The sequence below is a fragment of the Euprymna scolopes genome, chromosome 2 (assembly GCF_053919585.1).
Source record: "Euprymna scolopes isolate OS-2025 chromosome 2, ASM5391958v1, whole genome shotgun sequence".
Lineage (NCBI taxonomy): Eukaryota > Metazoa > Mollusca > Cephalopoda > Sepiida > Sepiolidae > Euprymna > Euprymna scolopes.
In genome coordinates, this window is record NC_136483.1 from 35,788,214 (window position 1) to 35,814,840 (window position 26,627).

General features: G+C 31.7%; 1 protein-coding gene across 2 annotated transcripts in view; it reads left to right on the forward strand.

Annotated features, from left to right (window-relative positions):
- LOC145291027 (mitochondrial fission process protein 1-like) overlaps positions 1–20,414 on the forward strand; it is a 58,678-nt gene extending 38,264 nt beyond the window's left edge. For both annotated transcript variants that reach the window (XM_080136536.1, XM_080136542.1), the window contains exons 2-3: positions 9,136–9,263; positions 13,079–20,414. In XM_080136536.1, coding sequence (XP_079992662.1) covers positions 9,136–9,263; positions 13,079–13,405 — 455 coding nt within the window. In that variant the 3' untranslated portion in view covers positions 13,406–20,414. The remainder of the gene's footprint in view (positions 1–9,135; positions 9,264–13,078) is intronic.
- The last annotated feature ends 6,213 nt before the right edge of the window (positions 20,415–26,627 follow it).

The window sequence follows — 26,627 nt, forward strand, 5'->3', positions numbered from 1 at the left end:
TCTGAGGTGTGTTATAGGCCGGTTACCTCTCCACTTCCTCGGTAACCATAGATTCCTATATTTTTTCTGCTGAGAGTTCACTGCTAACATCGATTATAATCAATGGAAGTAGTAAATTCTTTTCTCTCTAATAAATTCCTCCTTCCCCCACCACCACTTACACCATTGCGGGATCGTTCACAAGGGACAGTTACGAAGGAACACCGGTTCGGGTTTTCTTTACTTCGTAGTTGCTTAAAAAACCTGGAGTGGAATTTAAACGTTGCTTTTCGTTCTATGCTTTCTACTGGGGGAAACGCATCTTTTAATCGAAGAGTTATTTATGCCATTTTTTTCTTTCGCTTTATTTCGTTTTATAGTTGCTTAAAAACTGTGGAATGGAATTTGAACATTACTTTTCCTTCCATGCTTTCTACTGGGTGAAATGCACCAAGGGTTATTTATGCCATTTTTTTCTTTTGCTTTTCGTTGTGTTTCTTTGTTTTCGTTTTTCCAAATACGTTCATCATTTTTTTCCCTCTGATTTTCTGATTTTTGCTTTTGGTTTTCTGATTTCTTTCTTAAAGAAGTTTTATGTTTGTTAACTGTTTTTTTTTTTGGTTTCGCCAATTTTTTAAAGAAGTTTAACATCATTTTTTTTTTTTTTGGTTTTGGTTTCGCCAATTTTTTAAAGAAGTTTAACATCATTTTTTTTTTTTTTTTGGTTTTGGTTTCGCCAATATTTTAAAAAAGTTTAACATCATTTTTTTTTTTTTTTGGTTTTGGTTTCGCCAATATTTTAAAAAAGTTTAACATTATTTTTTTTTTTTTTTGGTTTTTGTTTCGCCAATTTTTTAACGAAGTTTAACATCATTTTTTTTTGTTTTTTTATATTTAAACAGGGTTATCACTTTGCTGATTCTTAACTTTACTCCCCCCCCCTTACACACACACCTCCAAACAACCAACAACCGGGCAACGACGGGTACCCCCGCTAGTATATAAATAAATATAAATCTATCCCGTCACACAAAAGTTAGCAAGTAAAAGACTTTTAGAAATGGGAATATTGCATTAACAATATAATGAATTCTCAACAAGCAAAGCAGATGTCATGACCAGTATCCAAATCTAAAATCTTTAATTCTTCTTTCTCAGTTTCTGCCAACTGATCTATTTGAATTTTCTTATAGAGTTTAAAACGATATCATAACTAAATGATTATAGTTATAACCTGGACAGAGGTCACAAGTCCTAGCCTTTGCCAAGCTATAAAGAGTTCTTTGGTCTTGAGCACCAATTATAACGTCCTGGAGGTTCCACAAGCAGTGACTGTCTCAGTCAGTTACAGAGTTTATAGTATCCGGAGTCGGACGCCAAATATGACCTTTGTGACCCACCCACGTTGTGTTAGTTAATCTGGGTCACTGAGTCTATGCAGACCCTTTAAAGTTGAAATAAAAGTCAATCACTTAAGCTCACATGTGCAGATCATGATGTTATAATCATTAGATCACTATGGACGGATGATCTCAACATCTTAGTAATTAAATTTCAACAATATTTCTCATGGTTAAGGTTGGCCGTGTGGTTTGTTCCTTGCTAATGGAGTCACAGATGGCTTCGTGGCTGGGTTTGAATCTTCTGACTGGCTGTAATTGTGACACTCTGCACTGATGATTCCAAAAGGATGAAACACTAATGTCTGTAAATATTTAAATTATTATAGCAATAATTATATATACTAGTGGAGAAATGGATGGCCTCGCTCTTGGGTTCGTGGAATCAATATCTGCATCGGAAATACTTTAATATTCCCAATTAAATATGATAACCAGCTGGTAGAGCATTAGCTCCACTCATTTGGCTCGGGTTGAATCTCGCCATGCTAGCTACACTGATGAGACACTTGCCTGTAATGGTTTTTCTGGCAACCTGCAGCATCTCACCCAAGTGGTCAGGTCACATAGCTTTGACATGGGTATGACGTCATAGATTTATGATGTACGTTATGTTCTGAAACATAAATGATAGAAAAATGGTAAATGAATAAGTAAACTTTATCAATAGCGTTGGAAATTATTTTGATAGTCCAAAACAATTTATTTTGCTTTAACTATGTATTAGTTAAAAAAAAACAAAAAACAAAAAACAATTTAATATACTAATATGTAATGAGTTAAGCATATTATCTCTACTGTTATATAAAAGAAACTTTGTCTGTGTGTGAGTTCGTTTCCTATGGACTCAGAAACGACTGAGCCGATATTTTTGAAATTTTACATGAGGTACTTGATGTGTCTGGAAAAGATTTTGTATGGAAATTCAGCTGATAAGTATTGAAAATCGGTAATTGAAAAAATCTGTAAAAAGGAAGTTCGATTTTGACCAAAGGTAAGTTATTGTGAATGTTTTACAGAACATTATAGGTTGTTAACAATATCAAGGAATAATATAAATATGGGTTTTCATTGAATTGTAGCCAATTAATGGATACTGCCATAGAATGTGAAATATATTTTTTATCAACAAATATGTTTTGATAAAGCTGATATTTTTATGGATAATGCAAAAAATTATTTTTGGGGACAGAAAAACAAATAACACACAGTAAATATGAATTTATTAACAATTCTATTAAAATAATATCCATTGTATTTTAAATATAGACCTGACACAAATGAGATACAATATTCATAAATACTCAGAAAGTAATATTATGCTACATAGTTCAATACAAATAATAAAACCATATTGTAAGAAAAAAATCCTCATCAATAGAACATTAACTCCTTCAATCTAGTATCTCATTTTTTCCCCTGTTTCTTTTGAATGCTCCCTTTTTATGTAATGTGTCACTGACCCTTTTCTTTGGCATCATTACAACAATAATCTGTATATTAACAGGATAGCGTGTGTGTTATTTATTTTGTGTGTCACGCTTACATTCAAGTGACTGTCGTTAAATCATTATGGGCTTCCATTTTTTGTAATAAATAATACCAAGAATTCTTCATATGTTTTGGTTTGGGTTTTGATTATAGCTGATGGCACTTATTTTTATTTTTTAATTTTTTTCTAGAAATAATTTTATCAAGAATTCATCATAAGTTTTGGTTTGTTTGTAGCTGAAGGAACTGAAGTTATATATATATATATATATATATATATATATATATATATATATATATATATATATATATATATATATATACACATACATATTTTTTTTTTTCATAAGTTTTGGTTTCGGTTTCGATTCAAACTGATGCACCCAAGTCATATGGATATATCTTTTTAGTTTTTAAATCGCAGCTTCATACTATACTAGCAGGGAGATCCGACGTTGCCCAGGATTAAATGATGATCAATGAATATTTCACGCTCCTATAATTTTATTGTCATCAAAATCTGTGAAATCGCCTGGGAAGAAGCTTCACATGCTTCTATGCAGTAACTTAATCCAAAATATGTGTTATTCTATATTGCACTCTGGAGAACCTATATAAAATTATTTTATATAAACTTATTTCCAGTTAATGAAAAAAAAAAAGGCGTTAAGAAGTTTACGTGCTGGTTTTGAACCTATAGACATCATGCCAAAAAAAAAAAAACGTAAATTCTTTGCAGTTAATGAAAAAAGTTAATGGAGTTTGAGCCTGGAGACCACATCGTTCAAAAAAAACAAAAACAAAATAAACATGCTATCAAATTATTTACAGTAGAATTTTCACGGCCCGTTGTTCTATCATTATTGCTAAATGACAACATGGAAAAAATGGCTTTACCAATGCTAGATAAATTGAAATAACATTATCGATTATCCGGGGTATTCTGAGACAAAACTTAACTAAGATAACTCCCAGACTTATACACTAAAGTTCTGTAAATTTTAAAGAAAATCTGTTCAGCCGTTTTGGAGTCTATAAGGAACAAACTCACATGCACCTACACAGACAAAGTTGCATTTGTATAATTGTAGAGATAAAAATCAACAGAATATTAACTCTATATACCATACATACAAAATCTGCAAGAATTAAAATATTACAACCGGACTATGCTGGACGTCCCTGCTAGCTTAGATTAATACTTTACAGTTTTATCAAAAGAGCTACAATATCAGAGCGCCTCCATTTACGCTGAACAGCTACAGAATGCCAACATCAATATATTACATATGAGTTCCACATCTAGTCATATATTATTATAATAATATTCGAAAACGAAGCTAAATTAAAGGGAGATCACTCTCATACCCTCATCAGATTGGCTTTTTAAAGCCAAATTTTATGGATTTGGTATTTTTTTTTTTTGTATCAGTTTGACCTTCAAAAATTGTATTTATCCTTTTTCAAAGCTTTCCGTACGGACTAATTAAGGAAGGAACAGGCAGAATATTATTTAGATGGAGGGAAGGTGGAGGAGTACAGAGGTATCTTGGCAAAAATAAAAATGAATTGGCTTTATTTCATTTTTTTTTGCATTCAATAACCGTTTCTCTATATTGTATGACTATGTAGGATTTTATGCATGTCTTTTTGTAAATGTAGTTCTGTTTTCTTCTGCTCTCAACTGATAACCTTTATTGTGTTGCTGAGTGACAGGTATATTTATTCTACTTAAGATATCTCTGTGTTATCAGGGTTATTTGCCAGTATCCTTCTCTCTTAAATATGCAGTAAAGCGGTAAACAAGAATGGATATGCTTAGAATGCATTCATTTGATCTGCTTTATTTAGCGATGAAAATGCCATCTCAAAATCTAGTGTCACAAATTATTTTTCTTTTAATCTTGTTTACCCCAAACAAGGCATGATGTCACTTAGATGTAAAGGTCTACTTATTTGGGATCATGTCTAACTTATGACTGTAGTGAGCTGAGCAGTGTTTGTTCACATTACATTTAAACTATTAGACACGAGGTCGGTTTATTATTATGTGAAGAATATATGGCCCATTTTAGAAAGGATGGAACAAAGATTAAAATTGCTCCAGTCCAGAAGGATTTCTTCTTCTCCAACTGAGGACATAACAGATCCCAGTGTCAGTATCTTTTTCAATCTGTTTAACAATTTGCAAGATAAGTATATATTTCTAAAGAAATTGGATTAAACTCTTAAATAAAATAGGAAATAAATCTCTGCTCCCATGTGCACAATTTAAAATTTTTTTTTTACTCTTTTGGAATTTAAGGGGCTACTATTTATGATTGTGTCTAACAAGCGACTGTGGGAAGTTGAGCAGCGAGATGTCTGTTCATATTACATTTAAACTTCTACAGTCAAGAAAGCAGAAAATAAGGAGCAAATTCAAAACACTTGCAGTCTGAGGGAAGAAATTATATTAAAGTAGAAGGTTTTCTAACATTTCGGGACCTCAACAAGGAAAGAATGGGATTTTGCTGTTTGTCAGGTTAATCAGGATTATATACATCGAGGGGACACAAGTGCTATGAGTTCATCAGAGTACATTCTATTAAAATACTTGCAAAAGAGGCACAGGGATGCAACATTATAGCGATGGAACAGAGGTTGGAGCTTGACCGATTTGAGACTCTTTTTTGGATTTTGTCTAAGAGTGAAAAACTATTGGTAGATGTGTAACCCCTCTCTGATGAAGCTCGGCTAGGACCCCTTTTTGTCTGGAAACTCGGCTCGGATCGTCTGGTCCTTCTCTGAGGGTTGTTACATTGAGTCCTGTATGCTGAAAGCGAATATCGAAGCCGCAGGCAGAAAGAAAACAGACACGTGAAACTCTATTCTACGAGGATTAATTCACAAAATTATGTACAAATTTATCGTTCAGTTCTTAGTAAGTTTATCAAAATCTCAAATCTTCTTCACAGACAACATCAGACGGGTAGAGGAGGGGGTCACGTCCTCAGGGAATGGCGGGCTACTTCGAGTTTTGTGCACAAACTGTTGCTGGAAACTGCTTCAGAAACTGACTAATTTTGCGCGACATTCGTATTAATAGTGGTGTCCCCAGCCAATCAGATCATGCCACAAAATTGGGAAAACCCCAGATTTTGTGGGTGTGCAATTCACTAATTTTGCAATCTGAGATTTACAGACATATTAAATTCTCATGACCCTTTAAAGTCATCCCTGTCAGTTCGACATCTGGCTTTTGAGTTCGCCAAGGCAAGACAGTGTTATGTTATTGTTCTAAGTTCCTGTTATCAATTTTAAATGCAAAATATGTTTCTCTGACTTCCAAACAATATCTATTTTGACAATGCAATAAAATTTATATTTATATTCTCTATTTTAATTCCTTGGGATATCTGTTGTTACCCGGGATCGATTGAAGCTATCTTAGCATAGTTATTTGGCCCTCTTCAGGCCCCTGGGGGAGATCTACAGCTCCCCAATGAGGGCAAATTGCTCCCTCAGGTTTATTACGTCACAGATGCACCAGATGTAACAGCAATGCGCCATGCGTGGGTGAATTGTTGCTTCGTAAAAATATAGAATACTTTTTAGCATGTTAAACTTTTGTAAAGATATATGGATGCATCTATTTCCAACTTAAACATGTCCATCCAAAAATACTGTTTCAAACGTAAGCATAACAAATCGACCAACAGACAGTTTCTTATTATGATGTTTGAATGCCTCTAAAATAAAATGCATTCAATGGAGTAAAAGTAGAAATGTTGCTTCAGTGTCATTCCTTTGTGTATTCTGGGTTAAACCTTCCCTGACTTCATATGCAACTACCAAGCCTTATTGCTCTGTAATTTTGCAGGTATATGAATAGCTACAACCAATGAGGACTTCATGCTGACCAGGCAATCCTGAGGCATGATTTTTGTGAGCTCTATACAGAAGTTCAACTCGCTTAGCAACAACAAGTATGTTCATTCTCTACGTTTTATGATAATAAAATATTATTTCAAACCTTTTTTTTTTTCATGGAAATCGTTCCAAACAAGGCATGAAACAAGGCATGAAAAATTACAGTTGTTTCATGCCTTGTTTGGAACGATTTCCATGAAAAAAAAAAGTTTGAAATAATATTTTATTATCATACTTGTTGCTAAGCGAGTTGAACAAATGAGAAAAAAAAAAAAGATTAAAATTATTTGAGGTAAAAAAACTATCCAACAATAAGTATTAGATGGATAAATTCTGACCCAAGAAACTGCAATTCTTCCCCCTTTGTCAGGAACATCGCTCATATAATGTGAGGACTATAGGATGATATAAGATAAGTGAGAGTTACAAAGCTGTCGAAAGTAAACCCGAGATGACAAATTGCTGAAAATACCATTTTAGACGGACTGAAAATTTTATTTTTATTTTTTTTTACTTTTATCACCCGTCCACAGGCATGTTTCCACTGATGTGTAAGGTGCTATCGTGATAGTGGCTAGATTTATATGGAGGAAAGCAGGTTAGGAAGTTGGGTAGCAAGATGTTCATTTAAATTTCTATGCTCAACTTTCTGAGAACACTTTTGTAAAAGTGATTTTCTTAACTAAAGACCAGGTGAAACCTCGTGGGGGCTTTACATCAAAATCATATAGAATGCCGAATTACTCATGTTAAAAAATTAACAAATACATTAAAACAATTATTTTCCCCACAATTTGAAAATTCAGCGCTTAATCGATAGCATTCAATAGAATGCAATATATATATATATATATATATATATATATATATATATATATATATATATATATATATATATATATATATATATATTATCGCCTACCAAGCCAACAGTGCAGGCAATAAAAATTTCTGATGTTTCGAATACAGGTGTTTTTAATTCGTTGGTTGAATAAAGAGTAATTAAAATATAAATTATTAGAATAAGGTGGCTGAGTGTCATAAATGTAATGTAGTGTAATTAGAGTAAATGTTACTTTTTTTGACAAAAATTATTTTAAAGTAAATACAGTTGGGAAATAAGTTCAAAAAATTATTTTTGTCTATCTATTCATTTGTGACGTTTACGGTAGTTTAGTTGTGCTGCTGCACTTTGTTTTTAATAAATCACACACACAAAATAAATAAAAAAAATAATAAATCGTTCGTTACATCTGAAGTATGCTCATCGATTTTGGAAAAAAAAATGGTGTTTAAGATACTGTCGATAAATCGATTAAAAAAAATGTAGTTTTAAGCAGAAACAATACAATATTACGTACTTAAATGGCATGCAAAAAATAGTAATATATCCAAAAATTAAGAAATATCATTGAGTAGAAAGTTGTTTATAGTTAAAAGTAATTTTTATGGAAAATAGGGTAAAATCGCATTTTTCTTTGACGTTATAAAGTAGACTATAGGAATCATAACAGGGGACATAATTCCGAAAGAAATATTTTAGATTACTTGTGTCTATAGTGATAGACTTTATTTTACTAAAAAGACAATAGTAGTTGTCCTACTTGATGAAATTTTGTAAGTTTTTGGATATATTACTATTTTCGACATGACAATTAAGCATGTAATATTGTTTTTGCTTAAAACGATATATATATATATATATATATATATATATATATATATATATATATATATATATATATATATATATATATTTGTCGACTATATCTTAAGCCCCAAAAAAATAAATTCAAGGGAAGTAATTGAATGCAATTAATTAATATAATATCATATATTATAGATAAGATAAGTTATCTCTCTTGCAATTTTTTTTTTTTTTTTTTTTTTTTTTCTAAATTATCTGCATCTGTCCATGCAACCCTCTCTCTTTATCTTATAACGCGTCGGTTTTAATTATAGTGTTCCTTTTCAAGCATGGGAAAACCAATGATCTGAGATGCCACAATAATAGCATCACTTCCACAATCGATCCTTAGAGCTATCTCTAGATGTGCCATCGCGCGCAGAATTAACAAATATCTGGCTGTTTTAGTTCGCCATATCCATAGTCTTCTTTCCCCATTCCTCTCAAGTTATCAGATATGCTAAGTCTAAAATAACTTTACTAGACCGGCTAGAAACTGCTACCAAAATCAGGAGTGATAGTAAAGAGATCTTTTTTCACCATACTCTGGTAAAACCTCCATAATTTTCGCTACTTTTTATCCCAAAACATAAGTTGATCAGAAAACATACTCCATTAATTCATTAATCATTAACTTTTTTCATGATATTTTTTTTCTTTTGACAGGATATGCAAATGAAGTTGGAGAAGCATTTCGAGCTCTGGTCCACGTCAACGCTGTGCGTTTTAGTTACGTAGTGGCTTGCACTTACGTTGCGGCTGATGCAAACCACAAAGGAGGTCTAGCTGCTGAGGTTTGTTTTGACTGTTTTTAAATATCTTTACAGTAAAATTGTCAGACAAGTCCGCGTCTGTCTGTTACAGTTCAATTTAAATCAACTTTTAAGTGCTTATATTGTATTGAGCACAAATGAAAATTGCATTCCAAGTAAAATCTCTTTGATATATGTACTTACATATCAAGCAAAAATAAGTATTCTTACCAAAAATTAGGAAAAATTATTAAGTAGAATTTTGATTAAAAATAAAAATCAATTTTTATATTTTGCTGATCGACTATATTCATTATTACTTGGTTAAATAACAAACTGATTTATTAATGCAACTAGACTATAGTAACAAAATTCGGAAAATTAAAAACTGATTAAAGCGAACAAAAAAACAGTGGTATCTACTAACATTTTGTATCAATTTTAACTAAAAGAAATGATATTTAATTAATGGGCATGTCAGAAGTACTTAAATATTACCGCATTATAAAAAAATAAAAATTTTTTCGATCTTTATCATAAAAAACTATTACAATATTTCTTGGAGAAGATATGACATAACAAGGGAAGTAATTCAGTTATGCTAAAAACAAAGCAAAACGCACAATTTATTTAAAAAATTGCCAATAGTTACATGCTATTTACCTTCCTTTGGAACTCTCCGGACAAACATATTTTCACTAATTTTCATAAAAAAATGTTTCCTTTAATAATTTTTTCTACCGTATTGTTTTTCGTAATTTTTTAAATTTATTACTGTGACATGACAATTAAGTGGAGACAATTGGTTTGCCTTGAAATTGAATATTAAAAATTTCGAATTTCGTTATTATAGTGTAAGTGCACCAATTTATCTCCTCTTGCTTTATGGGATTTCTGTTCTTATTAATGGCAGATCGACAAAATATGATAAAACTAATTTTTATTTTTAATTAAAATTCTATCGAATAATTTTTCTTAATTTTTGTATAGATACATATTTTTGTCTGACATGTAAGTATATCAGCAAACTTTTCTGTTAATTTATTTGGAACTGCAATTTTCACTTGTGCTAAATACTATATAAGTACCAACTTTTTTTTAAGAATGTCATGTTTAAACAATTTTATTCAATTAATTTAATTACCAAATAATACCGTAAATAATTGAAATAAACTCTCCAAAAAACTCTAATTTTAAAAACAATAAATAGAAAAAAGAACTGGCGTGCAACACCAGTTGGAAAAATATATTTGTATCATGACTAGATTGTTAAAAAAAAAAAAGAAAAACAAAACAAAAAACATATGAAAGAACTTAAAAGAATTTATGGGATTTAAATTTCAATATTTCTCTCAATTTTTTTGCAAAACAAAATTTTTAACAACAGTCTTTCCTTCATTGAATTTTTTCCAAAAATGTAAATATTTTATTACAGGAAATTAAGGGAAAAGATAAAATTAAAATAAACTTGAGCATTAAGAAAAGCAACCAGCAAACATCAAGGTGACATTCATCTTAGATTATTCACTTTATTGAGTCGTATCTTATCACCATGGTTTCTACAGTGAGACTGATTTTTACATTCATTTTGTTTCTCTCTTGAAGAAATGTTGTCATTATTTCCTCATATCGTTCGACTATGTGTTTGACCTTTGTTACCCATCTTCCATTCAACCTTGAGAACCATCTATTTTACAGATCTGGGTTATCTTGACCTGTACTAATGTGATCCCTGTCAAAATTCACATTAGCTAACTTAATCGTTATTTACTGCATTAGATTCCAATATATGACATATCAACAAAAAATGGTAATGCCTTGCAGTTAGTAGCAGGTCACAACTGAAATTTTTTTAACTCTGATTTTTAATTAGATTTTAACTGAAAATAATGCAAGATTTTATTGATTTTGACAATTTTTAATCATTTTAAAACTGTCTTTAAGGGTTTAACACCAAAAAGTTAACATTTCTCCAAATTTTTAAATTCAATTGTAAAAATTCCATTTTCACTCAATTTGCTTTATAAGAAATATTTTTAACAAAAATAAATTGCATTGAAATGTTTAAAGGTTTAATATCTTGCACTTTAGAAAAAACCTGAATATATTCCGATACTAGGTATGACTTTAAAAGACATCCAGTGGGGAGGCCCCATTTGGGGGTTGTAAGAAATACTTACCATTGCATATATATATATATATATCTACTTTATCTTAGAGCGGTAATACCTGTTAGGGCATCTGGTGCTACCAGATTAGGCTATCTGAGGATACTGGCTTCCTGACAAAGAAAAAAAAAAAATTGCACCAAACATTGATTTTATTTTTGTTTTATTTTCATTTGCAAAACTCAATCATATTCTGAAAAGCCAAAAACAAAAACTACAATTTACTTTCTACAAAACAATCAAACTAAACATCATGAATAAATATTTGAAAATATAAAGAACTCGAAGAATAAAAGTATTTTCCAAAATTACTAGATTTGGCATTAAATAACCTGGAAAAGGTTGATGTATCGTAAAACAAAACAACCAATGAATATGTTCATGCATTATAAATCCATCTGAGACGGGTACTCTATATAACATAAATGTTAAAAAATTTTGGGATTTGGACATTTTCAAAGATTTATTTTTAAAATCTGTAAAATGGCAATAATTTAAGATTTTATTATGAACAGAGGATTTTAAAGAATTTATGTAGTGTTTATTACAACTTGTATAAATTTAAATAAAAATTTGTCTGCATATTTTACACCCAAGCAATTCTGAGTCCATCTGCTGATTGAAATGAACAACCTTTTAATATTAATTTTTCATCCTAAAATAGGGATTGTTCGTTCGTTTTAAAGTAGAATTTGACTGAAATATTTTGTATTTTTGAGACAAAAAATTGATCTTAAAATAGTTCATTGCACAAAGTATATATGAAAGGGAATATATATGAGAACTAAATAAGAAAGTGTTGTGAACTTGAAAGACCGATAAGATAACACAGTGGTGTACTTTAATACCTTGTTACAGAAAAACTGCTGATATTTACTTCCTTTTCAATGTAGATGGATGTGACACAAGGTTGGAAAGGATGGAAGGTAAGGAGAATCAAGCTAGTGCTCATAAAGAAGAGGCACTCTGACCTATTAAAAATTGCCAAGGCATTCCCATCAGTATTCCCTGGTTGGGATATCTCAGGCAGTTAACAATAAACTAACTCCTTCCCAAAACGGTAAGGAAAGGCCTCAAAAGATGGACTACTTTGAACTGAAACTGGGCCTTCAGGTCACCACAATGGCAAAGTTTCAGTTGGACTGATTATCAAGAATAAGTCTGCAACTTATATTTAGCAATCCAGAGTCTCTAAGTAACTGAAGCTGCAGAGAGAACGCATTATTTACTTCCTTCCTACTACAAGGTCGGAAGAGAAAATCAAAACGATGCCTTTAAAAAAAGGGCACTCTAGCCTATTAAAAATTACTTCAGCAGCCTTTTCGACATTCTCCAGTCAGGATGCCTCAGACAGTAAGCAATAAACTTACTTCACCCCAAAAAGGGGAAGCAAGGGTTGGGAGGATCAACCTCTATCGACAATATCGAAAAATAAAAAATACCAAAATAGCTCAATTTCCATTGGACTGATTGTTGAAAATAGATCCTGAGTTAATATTTAGCAGTCCAGAGTCTTTAAGCAACTAAAGCTGCAGAGAGACCACTCAAAAATTTTGTTCTAGGATTCTTTATACATAGTGTTTAAAAGAGCCCGTAGGGTCACAAAATAAGGTAGATCATCACCACAGCATAACAAGGAGAGATTGTCAATTTCATCACTTTAAAATTATCATTTTCTTTTCTTTTCAGAAAGTAACCGACACTTCAACAGCAATAAAAGAACGAGGCATTGCCATGGCTGACACTGTCATCTGGCAAGGCCTTGCCTCTGTTGCTATTCCAGGTTTTACTATCAACCGTGTATGCGCTCTCAGCAATTACCTTTTGAAAAGAAATTCAACTCTTCCAACAAACATACGCAAATGGACAACAACATTCATTGGGCTTGGTTGCATTCCATTCATCGTGAAACCAATTGACCATTCGGTGGACTACATGATGAACAATACTCTCCGAAAACTTTACGTGTCCAAACCAGAACCGCCAGGAATCTTCCATCATGAGAGAGATGATTAGTGATCTGAACGAAGCTAAAAATGATTTTTAAAAAAATCTTGTGGAAAAGGGAATAAGGAAAGTGATAGGAATAAACTGTTTTTCAATCTCTCCTCCTCCTTCTCCTACATTGTTTAAAGGGTCTCTACCTTCACCCAACACTAATTAGCATGCTTACTTCAGTACCCACTTACACAAAATCTGATTAAGCAAAATCAAAACTTTAAAGAAATATGCCAGTGATGAAGATTGCTTTTAATAAAACCGGTACTTTTTACAAATATTTATTTATAATTAACTTATAATTTTTCTACATTTTCTTCTGAAAACTAGAACAGTTTAATAATACTAAATCAACACTAACAATTGGAGCACAGATGTAGAATGTAAGATACAGATGTAAATAATGGACTTAAAGAAAGAAGTATGTAAATGTGTTAAATAGAAAAATAGAGGGATGGGGAAAAAAAGAGGGTTCTTTTTTAGAATTCAATTTAATTTAAAAAAATACAGACAAATCTTTGATCTACATGCCTATCATGGAACAAAAATGTCAGACTCCAAAAATCATACAAATTGATCAAGTAATTATTTTTTTTTAATTAAGAAAATCAAATTTTATGATGAAGTGAAATGGGAGCCAGAAACCACCATATTGTTTTAGAATATTTTAAAATTCAAGGTCGATAGCTCAATTCAACTATCGAGATTCAAAATAATTAAAACTTTTTAATTACTTAAAAATCGTAAATTTTGATTTTCTTAGTTAATGAATTCATATGATTTTTGGAATATGATATCTTCCTCCTGTAATGGCTTTGTGCATCATAAGTCGAATTCTAAATAGGAATCAGAATGAGATAGCTGAAAAAGCAGTGTGAAAAGGAATGAGTAAAAAAGACATTTTATGTACATTATATTATGCCATTGTTATAGTTAATTTAGTATTATTAGACTTGGAGAGAAGTTTCAGAGATTAAATGCTTTTCGTATTTCAGAAATATATGTTGAGTTGGTTTAAATTTTTTTATTGAATTGAAAAATGTTTTTATTTATTTGGAATTATTTTATGTTTAAAAAAAAAACAAACAAATAAACAAAATAAACCTCCTTCCATCTTTTTTAGGAGGTTATATTAGTACTTGCCTGAACTTGACACAACAAAATTTTATTAACATATAAAAAAAACGCTGTGATTAATTTATGACCTTCCTTATTCCCTTCATGCATTTACATTAAATTGAAACATTTACATTTAGTTTCAGTAAAAAAAACAAAAAAACACAGTAGCATTTTTTGTAATTGATTTCATTGTAGGCTATTAAAAATTTAGGATCGGATGAAAATATTGCATTAGATTTCTTTGTTTAGACTAACTTTTGGCAGTAAATTATGTAACAATTTTCCAGATAGTGGTGAATGCAGTGAAACTAATTTTGTAATCATAATGCTGTACAAATATTTTAAAGGCCTCTCAATGTGTGGGACAATCTACATTTAAAAAATATTTTTTGTGAAAAAAAAAACAAATGCGTTTTTGTATGTCTTTTTTCAAATTCATAACTTAAAAAATAGATAATAAACATAAATTGAGCAATTTAAAAAAGAAATATTTTATCAAAAATAATGGTAAGTGCCAAATGTATGGTCGCTTATTATTTACAATGGATTCGTTTTCGGTATTACTCCTAAAAACATATTTTACTTAAAGTCGTATTATAATTAAAAAAAAAAAAAAAAAAAATGAGTGAATAAAGTAATTATAGTAAATTGACTGATCCACACAAAACAGCTTATATTTAAAAATTCAATATCGAGTCTATAAATTTCGGACAAAATTACAAGGGAGATAAATATGAAATCATAATTCTAATCAAGGGAGGCAACCAATCTCGTCCCTTTTTTTTAATAAGTGACAAGTATGAAAGTAATAATCTTGCCATTTTCTGCTTCCACTTGCATGTGATTATTGTCATTCTAAGGGAGTGAAGAACGTTTTGTTAAAGAAAAAAATCAAAACCATAGATGTCAGATTATTTAAGGGAAAGACATCTTTTTAGCCAACATACATGAGTTGGACCTCCATTGCGAAATAGGCACCAGCTACAATGTTGAACGTGCCATGATGTGTTATTTTTTCATGTTTCTAGCCATCCATGTTGTTTCTAAATGGATTTTACCATACTGTTTTAAGAATTTTTGATAACCGCATCATGCATTTCTTTAGGCACCGACTATAATGTTGAACGCACCATGCTGTGTTATTATTTCTTCATTTTGGAACCACTTGACGTTTGTAGACCAAATTTCGTGAATTTAGCTGTGTTTTGTTTTTTTACAAGAATTTTGGCCTGTGGCCTTTTTTTTTTTTTTTTAATTTGGCTTGCACTTAGTGCTTTTCGAGTTATTTTATATAAATAGGTAATTTTTTATATTAAGTCCAACTTAAAAAAGTCAACTTTTATAGGTTTCAACTGAAAACATCAAGTGGTTCCAAAATTGGTTCGTATTAGAAATTGGACACCCACTACAAATCTTTACATATTTTATTTTTCTGCCTTAATTCTTACTAATTAAAACAATGCATGATACTGTTATCAAAAATTCTTAAATAATAAAAATAGTATGACAAAATCCATTTAGAAACAACATTGGATGGCTAGAAACATGAAGAAATAACACATCATGGCACGTTCAACATTGTAGCTGGTGCCTATAATAGCACAGCATGGCATGTTCGACATTGAAGCCGGTCCCTATTTGGCAATGTGGATCCGACTCGTGTACATCGGTCATCTTTTTTTTTTTGTTTTGAAAGACATTGTTTTTTATATATAAAAACTAATGAAATTAAACATTTGTTACATTTTTACCTCTGTCTACATTGTCAAATTATATTATGATTATTTTTTATTGAACATACGATTTATGAAAAGCAAATGCTTTATTTATGTAAAAATAAAAATGACTGTTGCAAGTAATTTCTCAGTTGTCATCAGTTTTTGTAACATGATTTTAATTTCATGAAAAGATATCTAAATGTAAAAATCACAGTAGAAATTTAAATTTACAGATTTAATCTAGGAAGTACAGGTAGAGAGCTGATGATTATTTCTGTGAACTTGGTATGCAGAATTCAAGAATTAGGGAATGGTATGAATCTTATGAAATAGCAGAGCGAAAAGGAAAACTTCACTATTACTTTAATTTTCTAGCAGTTCCTCTCTTCTGTGGTTAAAATAAAAACATTAAATATTCACATGTAGAATTGTTAATCGCATTACTTATATTTGGATTAGTTTTCTTATTTTAGTTTTTATATTCAGGACATCAATTTTGATGAACAATTGTCGATGACCTGAAACATTGTCAGAATATAAATGTATGCTTTTTTGTTAGTGTCAAATGCTGTTTTGTATCTTTTATTACAAATTAAATCTCAGGAGAATTTTTTAAATAATGGCAGCAGCACAAACTTTTTTTTTTCATCGTTTGCTATTTAAAGAATTGATTGCATTTTAAAAAAAATCAGAGCATGAACCATTAAGTTGCCTTAATAAAAATATTTTACAAATGCTTGACAGTTGCTATTTTAGAAACTGTTGATAATTTCAATGGCTTTTGGTTTGTTTTTGTTTCTTACATTGGTTTTGTATATTGTATTTTGGGAATTAAGGACAGACATTTCATGCTTTTCTATGGCTTCTATAATTTTGATCTCCAGTTGAAGTACTTGCTTGTCTAGCCACACTGAAGAGCTGTAATAAAGCGAAACAGTCAACAAAATGTGGATAGCTATATATGCTTCTCCTCCACCTTCGGTGGTTGAACACTCTAGCAAAGTTGCTATTAGCAATAATGCATAGCTTTATGCAAAAGAATAAAGCACTCTTGGTTGCTGAAATAATGCTTAATGTAAGTATTTATTTTTCACTGACATTATAGCTTGTGTTGGTAATGTAATGAGTAAGAAATCCGCCTGTTGTTAAAATAGTTGGGTTTCTATCTCAGTGTGTTTCGCTGCTTGGCTTACCACACTGGAAAACTGTGATACAGCGAAGCACTATGTTGTGGATCATTATGTGTATGTATATATATTTTTAATCCAAGGATGATTATATGTATGTATATCCAAGGATGATTATGTGTATGCATATATATTTTTAATCCAAGGAAAAAGATCTCCAAGTATGTCTTTTTTCCGAGGAAATATATAAGTTGTTTCATGAATTTCCACCATTCAATGAAACATGTGTAAGATAAATTATACTACTAATGAAATAACATGAGTATAATGTAAATGCATCTTTGGTATGTTTACTTCCGATTTTATATATATATATATATATATATATATATATATATATATATATATATATTTAGACAACCTGTTGGAAAACTGAAATGAATGTATAGAGCTGAAAAAAAAGAAAAGAAAAGAAAATATCCAAAAAAAGTGCTCTGTTCAATACGAGCAAATATAAAAATATGCTTGATATATAGGATGCCTCGCTTAAAAGTAGCGTGACCCTTCAGCTATGATATTGTGTCATATTGTTGAAGATGTTGCTTTTTGATACAAGTTTGTTTTTGGATTGCATGTTTGTTCCTTCCAATATGTATGCACAAATAAGTCTACACATGTAGACAAGAAAAACCTAATTCCACTGCCTCATTCTTACATTCTTCCAGTTTATCAGTATTTGTGCTGCTATGAAGTAGGTCAACTTGTACAGTTAAATAAGCAGTTTATTAGTCGGATTGCACAAAACAAAGATCTGCAGGCATTTATCTGAAGACTCTTGTCACGAGCAGTAAACTTCTGCTTATATATATATATATATGTTCGAATGGTAATTACTTATTGAAAATTCTTTTTGAAAAATTCATTAGCATTGAAATTATGTATTCAAATTGCCTTATTTTGGTTTATAAATATACACTTTTTCTACAATCATTTTTTAAACTGATATTAAAAAAATAATTTAATTTTCATTAATCATTATAAAAAATGTTGATGATGGTTTGAGATTATATTGTAATGCCAATACAATGAATTGATATTTGTAATGTTTTTTTTTCTTTTGTTTTGTATTTTTATTTTTTGAAAATGAAAGATCTCATAATGACCACCAGGAAACTGTAAATCCAAATGTTAACAAATGTTATTTCGATAATTCAATGTTTGGGCATTTTATCTGGAATAAAGACGGTTTTCGAACAGTAACATATCGAGTCATACTTAGGCTCTTAGTTTTTTAGCTTTTGGGGGCTAATTCATTTCAACAAAATTCATACTCTTTTTTCATACATTTTCTTATAATATTTCAGTGTGTTTCATATCAAAGAGGATTGCTATGAATTAATTTCAGGGATACACAGTTGCTCTATTCATAATATTAATATTTAACAATCAAAGAAAGTAAAAACTTTGCATGGGCTCCTGCTTTTAGTAGGCTCCCTCAGCTGAAGTTTAGTCGCCCTTATGGATAATATGACGCATGTCTAGACGACCCATTGTTGAAAATTAATTGACAACTGAAATTTAACTTTACATTCAACAAAATTCGAATCTTGCAATAAATGTAGTCTTTCATGTATGCACCAATATTTTTGAAAAGGCATGAATCTACACTTCCCTCAAATTATGAATGAAATAGCAGCAGAGAATTTATATTAAATATAAAAAAAATTAATTGATTTCTATAAAGGTAATTTACAGAAGGAAATTTGACACAGAGGTGTAATGAATTGACACAAATTGAAGCAAATTATAATCGTGAAACGAGTTATGCAGGTTGAAATTAATTCCAGGTCCATTTCAATTACTGTGAAACTGCTCTCATCTACAACAGTCCCGTATGCATGTTTAAACTATATCTGAACACTTATCCGAAGAAGAGTTTTTCCTGAAACATCATATACTATGGAACTTCCATCTGACCACACAGACACAAGTTAAACAAATACATATATATTGTATTAATAAAAGGTGAATTTGCATATCTTGTTCTACTGTTAATTTGCTACAGTTTGTATCAACCCATTACACCTCTGCATTGTATTACCGTCTATAAATTTCCTTTATATACATACTGAACAATGCTTAAAGCAAACTGCATAAACCTCTTAATTGATTCCTATTTTAAATAAAAAAAGACAAGAATAGCGATTCTTAAAATACGTTCATTCAATCTGCATGTTTAGTAATGAAAATACTATTTCAAACAGAAGTGTGTCGAACCAACGTATAAATTGGCAGACAGAGCCTCTTTAAAAAACTGATGGACGAATCTAAAAATGCTATTTCAAAATGGCTAACAAGTCCTAGTTATGTAAATAGTGTAACAACTCGGTTACAACAGTTGTTTGACATAAATTGTATTTGACGTATATGGAAATACAAGACATGCTAAAAATAAAAACAGATATTTTTAAAATTTAAGGAAAGAAGCTTAAAACATTAATTCACAACTTTTTATTTTAATAATAAATTTGTTATTAAAATAAAAAAGTTTTTTTTTCCTAGGGTTTCTTTCACACATCGCTTATGGCAAAGGAATAGCTACAATATTGTTGTAAACCCAATATACTTAGATATTTAGATATATATGAATTATTCACATCAACATTTTTTCAAATCAAGAACTAGTTGACAAAGCAAGAACTTGCTAGTATGTCTACATTTGTTAATCATGCCTTGTTTTCCATTAAGCAGTTTCTGTTGTTGGTAGGTTATGATTCTGTATTCCTCTTTCAGACAGTTTACAATATATTTTTTTTTAACTCACTTTGTATGTTTAGACTTTTTTTCTATTCTAAGTAACTTCTATTTAACTGTGGGATATTTATGATACTTATTTTGGGGCTTCCATATATACTGTGAAAGCACTTGATAATTTTAAATTATTATTATTTTTTTTTAATTTGTTGATTTATAATTTTTTTATGTATTTTACAAAATATTTATTTTCTTTTCAATGAGAAAAGTTGTTAAAATTTACTTTGAAATAAAATTTTCTAGAAAGTTGCAAGTAATTATTATTCATTATTTGACATAAATTGTATTTGACAGATATGGAAATACAAGACAGGATAAAAATAAAAACGGATATTCTTAAAATGTATCTATTTAATTTGGACATTTAGAAAAAAAACAAAAATGATATCCTAAACTTGAGTGTCACGTACAGACAGAGCCTTCTATACAAATGCTTGGCCACATGTAAAACTTGATAAAATTCCTGCAAAGAAAGTGGGCTCCCTCTAGCATGCTAGAAAATGTCTCAGAGCAGACAACATCCTATATCTTTACAAAGTCACAATTTGTTCATGCATGGAGTATTGTTACCCCATCTCGGCTAATGCATCTACCATTAGTCTTTCCTTTTTACAAAGGTTCCAAAAAAGAGTCTCCAATACTATCAAGTCCCATACTATCAACCAAGTTCCAACCCCTGTCCCTTCACCACAATGTTGCATCCTTGTGCCTGTTTTACAAGTACTTTAATGGAATGTGCTCTGATTAACTCAACGCACTTGAGCCCCCTCGACATACATACTTCTGCTCACCTGACAAGCAGCAAAATCCCACCTCCTCACTATTGAGATTCCTAGATGCCGGAAAGCCTTCTACTTTAATAGTTTAATCCCTCTGACTGCTAGACTTTTGAATTCCCTCCCCATTTTCTGCTTTCCTGACTGTAGTAACCTGCAGCAGTTTAAATGAAATGTAAACAGACATCTTGCTGCTCAACTCCCCACAGTTTCGTTAGATACGATCCCATATAGTAGCTCCTTACATTCTAAAAAGTAAAAAAAAAAATTTGTGTATTTGAGAGAGATTTATTTCCTATTTATTTTTCCATTTGAGAGTTTAATCCATTTTATTTGGAAATGGATACTTGTCTCACAAATTGTTAAACAGATTGAAAAAATTCTGATTTACTGACACTCTGGGATCAAGGTGTAGTATCTGTTATTTCCTTGACTGGGGCAATTTTAATTTTCGTCCCATCTTTTTTGAAGAATGCTAGATATACCTCACATAATAAACCGACATTGTGTCTAACTTTGTCCTCGTAGGGAGGCAAATAAATACGAACTCACTTCTAGTCCCTTGGGCTGAGATCAAAGTGTAGTATATGTTCTGTCATGCACACAAAAAATTATTTATGTAACCCGACAAAATACGGATTTGTCTTTGTGTTTTATGTTCATGCTGTTCACTTTATTTCAGTAGTAGCGGGGGTACCCGGCGTTGCCCAGGTGTTTGGAGGTGCGTGTTTAAGGGGGTGTGGGGGTAAAATAAAGAATAAGCGAAGTAATAACTCTAGAAGTGTAAGCCATTTTGAGTTTCAGAACAGTTTCAGATGGTTCGCTGTTACACACAAGTCCTGGGAGGTGACTTGTTTGTAGTAGACAGTTCCACAGAACAAAATATTCTTACCGTGTCGAAACCCGGGAAAGAACATGTGAAATTGCTCCAGAAAAGGTTTAATATTTATGAAGCAATTCTGGTTTCTGATTGGTTGGTAGCATAACATGAATTAATTTGATTCGTCAGTTCTTAGCAGCATCGTTTATAAATAGAATCGTCCGACTGTGTGGGATCATACCCCATTACAACACTCTTGTGATGGGATGTGCCTCCTAGCGGCTTTGGCTGCAGGGAGACAGGGTAGTACCAGTCAAGGATTCGTCACTTGACACTCAGCCCAACAGGTGAGGGGCCGGGAACCGGCCCAGCACCTGTTGGACTGAGGTACACTGCCTGGGTAATACCTAGGAGGTCCACCCTCCCAGGCCTTGCCACCGGGCTTTCCGGTGGGGCAAGTTTATTGCTTGCTGCCTGAGGCGCCCCGACCGGGGAATGCCGACGGGGTTACTCAGGCAATTTTTAAAATCCCACTTTCCAGGCCTTGTGCCAAATATTGCCGATGTGGGCGGCAATTAAATAACTACCCCATTATACACCCAAAATATTGCAACATCCTCCCTATTTTTTATAATGGGGAAGTCCCTTGTGTTTGTTCTGCTCAAAAATAAATATATATTTTTATATTCACTTAGACATAACAAAAATTAGAAATCATTTGGATCTTAGAATTTTAGCAATTAAAAAGACGCCATTTTTAATTGTGTTCAAATGTCAAAAAGGAAAATTACAAAGAGTTTTTTTTTTAATTTTTTTTTTTAAGCAAAAGTATTAGTTACACAATAGTAGGTTAAAGTGTTAATACAAATAAAATGGATACAGTTTAACGTCTTGTCCAGGACTAATTTTTTTTTTTTTTTCATATATAGAAATCTATATACATACAGGGCAGTGAAAAAAAAATTATTCAGTCGAATTCCCCAACAAGTTTTGAGAAAAAACGTTGTAGCTTCTTTGTTGCGGGTTTCGTAAATACATCAGCGATATTTTGTTCTGATGATATGTAATTCAAAATAATGGATTCCTTTTTTATCTCGTTTTTTATGAAATGGTATTTCATATCTATATGCTTAGATCTTTGGTTGATTATCGTGTTCTGTGCTAAGACTATACTGGCTTGATTATCACAATTAATTACTACGGGGCTTGCAATTAATTCTGGCTCTAAAATAGTCTGTAGGATATTTTTAAGGTAGAGTGCTTCCTGGGTCGTGTGTGTGATCGCGATAAATTCTGCTTTACACGTAGAGAGAGATACAATCTGTTGCTTTTTAGATTTCCATGAAATAATAGCCCATTTTCTGAGAGTCTGAAACAATATCCAGATACACTCTTGCGATCTTTGTCGTTTGCCCAGTCTGAATCCGAAAAACCTTCTAATTTTAGGGGATTTCTTGATTTTCTAAATACTAACTTCTGTTCTTTAGTCCCTTTTAAATAATGTAGGACTTGTTTAGCTCTGTTTAAATCCTTCATTCTCGGTCGTGATAATTTTTGTGACAGTTTTGTTACTGTATAGCATATGTCGAGCCTGGTTGCAGTCATTAAATATATAAGACTACCTATAATTTTGCGATATTGTGTGTCATTTATTATTTCAGATTCTGTGTGTATATTTTTATTAATATCATTTTCGACCGGTGTAGAGGGTTTCTTGCACTCTTTCATTCCAAATTTTAATAGTATTTTGTCGATGTATCTCGATTAAGTCATTGTAACAAGTCCTTTGCTTTGAGTAAATTCTATCCGCAGAAACCAGGATATTTTGCCAAGATCGGTCATTTTGAATCTTTTACTTAATTTGTTCTTAACATCAGTTAACATGTCACAATTTGAGGCGATTAAAATATCATCGACCCACAAAACCAAAACCAGTAGTTTATCTCTTGAGAGAGGCACTACCGTATAGGTATCATTTTCGGTTAAGGCATCTATTTCTTTTTTCATGGCAATTTTCCATTCATCACAATGTTCTGAATTAATTGCTTCGTTGAAGCTTTTTGGCGCATTTTCCATTGAATAGCAATAGTCGATTTGATAATCCTTTATATTGTCGACCACAAAAAAATCGGGTCGTCTTCTATTTCTTTTGGGATATCTTTCGACTTTATCATCATCATCATCATCATCATGGACACTCTCGTCTCCATCATTTTTATTGTTTTCGTTTGTTCTAATTATTTGAGGTAATATAATTTCATCTTCTTCATATGATGGGTTTTCATCTGTAAAATTAAACGCGTCTGTGAATTTTACACACCGGATTCTTTTTATTTTATTTTTTTCGGGAAAAAATACTAAATTGGCTGGACTGTTTTTATTGTATCCAAGAAATATACCTCTGTCGGCTTTAATATTCAATTTACTCTTTTTTTCTATATATGCGAAGCAAGTTGAACCAAATATATGCATTCTGCTTAAATTTGTTTTTTTACCACAGAAAGATTCATATGGAGTTTTAGATAGTGTTTTGTTAAAGCACCTGTTGCGTATATAGGCTGCCGCCATAAGTGCATACGTCCAGAGGTTTTTAGAGAGTTTTGATTCAATGAGTAGGCATCTTGCCATATCAAAAAGTGTCCGCCACGCACGTTCAGCAGTCCCGTTTTGGTGTGGCGATCTAGGAGCTGATGTTTCATGCCTGATATGATGGTTAATTAGTAAAAGTTCAAAGTCTTTATTGGTGAATTCCGTACCATTGTCAGAGCGAATACACTTGATTTCACCGTAGGGGGCCATGTCGGCTAGATATTTCTTAGTTGCTAGCAGGGTATCAGATTTATTCTTTAAAAAGTAAACCATTATTAAACCTGAATGGTCATCTACGAAATTCAACACATATCTATAATGTTCTCTGGCCATTGGTTCTACGGGACCGTTCAAGTAACAATGCACCATTGATAGGATTTTTTTGGCCTTTTTGTCTGGTATCTTGTTTTGATAGTTTGTCATTTTCCCTTGCGTACAGACGTCGCAGTTGAAGGTTTTTGATGTTTGTATTTGCATTCCATCAACTACAGTCGGCAACTTTTTGATATCAGGAATATTGCAGTGTCCAAGAATTTTATGCCATGTCTGTAGATCATGGCAGGCGGTTTTTGATGGGACTACGCTATTTAAATAATATAGTCTTCCATTTTCTTTAATGTCGAATACAGTTCCATTCGGGTATACTAGTTTTGATTTATTGGGGCTAAAGTTTATATTTGCACCTTGTTTTGTGGCAGCTTGTACAGAAAATATATTTTGTTTAAATTTTGGGATTAGAAGAGCGTTTTCTAGAATACAGAAACACTGTTTACCTTTATTGTTCTTTAGCGAGATTTTCGCATTGCCTCTTTTCAAAACGATATCATTGACTCGACTCCCGTCAGCTAGTTTTACAAAATGATTTTGTGGCTTAAAGTTGGGATCAAAATTGATAAAATCAGATTCCTTTGTAATCACATGTGCCGTGGCCCCACAATCGACAAGAAAATTATTATTGTTTGTTGAAGCAGCAAATGTACACGAAAATAAAAATGTATGTTCGCTAACAGAGCTCTCTACATTTTTAATGTAGTCGCCATTTTGAGTCCTGTATCTACATTGGAAACTCTTGTGATTAGGTCGTCCACAATTATAGCAAATAATTTTTGTACTTTTCTTAGGAAAAAACTTGCTTTTGGCAAAGTTGCGTTTTTTATTCCTGGCATGGGTATAATTCGATTTTGGTGTTTTTATGTGTGTATTTTAAAATTTCATGATATTTGTGGATTGGTTTTTTTCTGTGATCATTTTTTCAGTTTCTTCGGAACTTCTGAGTGCTACCTTGAATTGGCTAAAAGTCATGGGTTTTTCTTTCTGGGTTATCACGGTGGTAAATGGCTTGAAATCACTCGGTAATCCCTTAAGGGCCATGAAAATTAACAGACTGTCACTTATAACTTCACCAGACATTTTTAAAGAATTTGCAGTTGTCTCGGCTCTTATAATATAATCAGTAATAGTTTCGGCTTCCATTCGTTTTAGAGAGGTCAGTTCAGTGTATAAAGAAAGAATTTTGGGTTTTCCTTTCGATAAATAATGCTCTTTCAATATGTTTAATGCTTTGCAGCCGTCATCCAGGGCTTCTCTCATTACCAGTGATAGACTTCAGTCATCTAAACACTGTATCAATTCCGCAAAGACAGTTGCGTTCTTTTCAATGAAGTCGGGGTCGTTTCTGTTTTCAGGTTGTGTTTGTAGTACTTTGTGTAGCTTTTGGATTCGTAGATATCCCAGAAATTTAACTTGCCACAATTCGAATTTTGATTCGGATCCATCGAAATAAAGACGCACGCTGGGCGCATAACCTCTAGAAGTGTAAGCCATTTTGAGTTTCAGAACAGTTTCAGATGGTTCGCTGTTCCACACAAGTCCTGGGAGGTGACTTGTTTGTAGTAGACAGTTCCACAGAACAAAATATTCTTACCGTGTCGAAACCCGGGAAAGAACATGTGCTCCAGAAAAGGTTTAATATTTATGAAGCAATTCTGGTTTCTGATTGGTTGGTAGCAGAACGTGAATTAATTTGATTCGTCAGTTCTTAGCAGCATCGTTTATAAATAGAATCGTCCGACTGTGTGGGATCACACCCCATTATACACCCAAAATATTGCAAAAATAACCCTATTTAAATAATAAAAAAAAAACTGTTAAACTTCTTGGAAAAACCAAAAACATTGGAAAAACCAAAACAAAAAAAAAAACAGCGAACAAACATAAAACTTCTTTAAAAAAGAAATCAGAAAAGCAAAAATAAGGGGAAAAATGTATGTGTTCGGA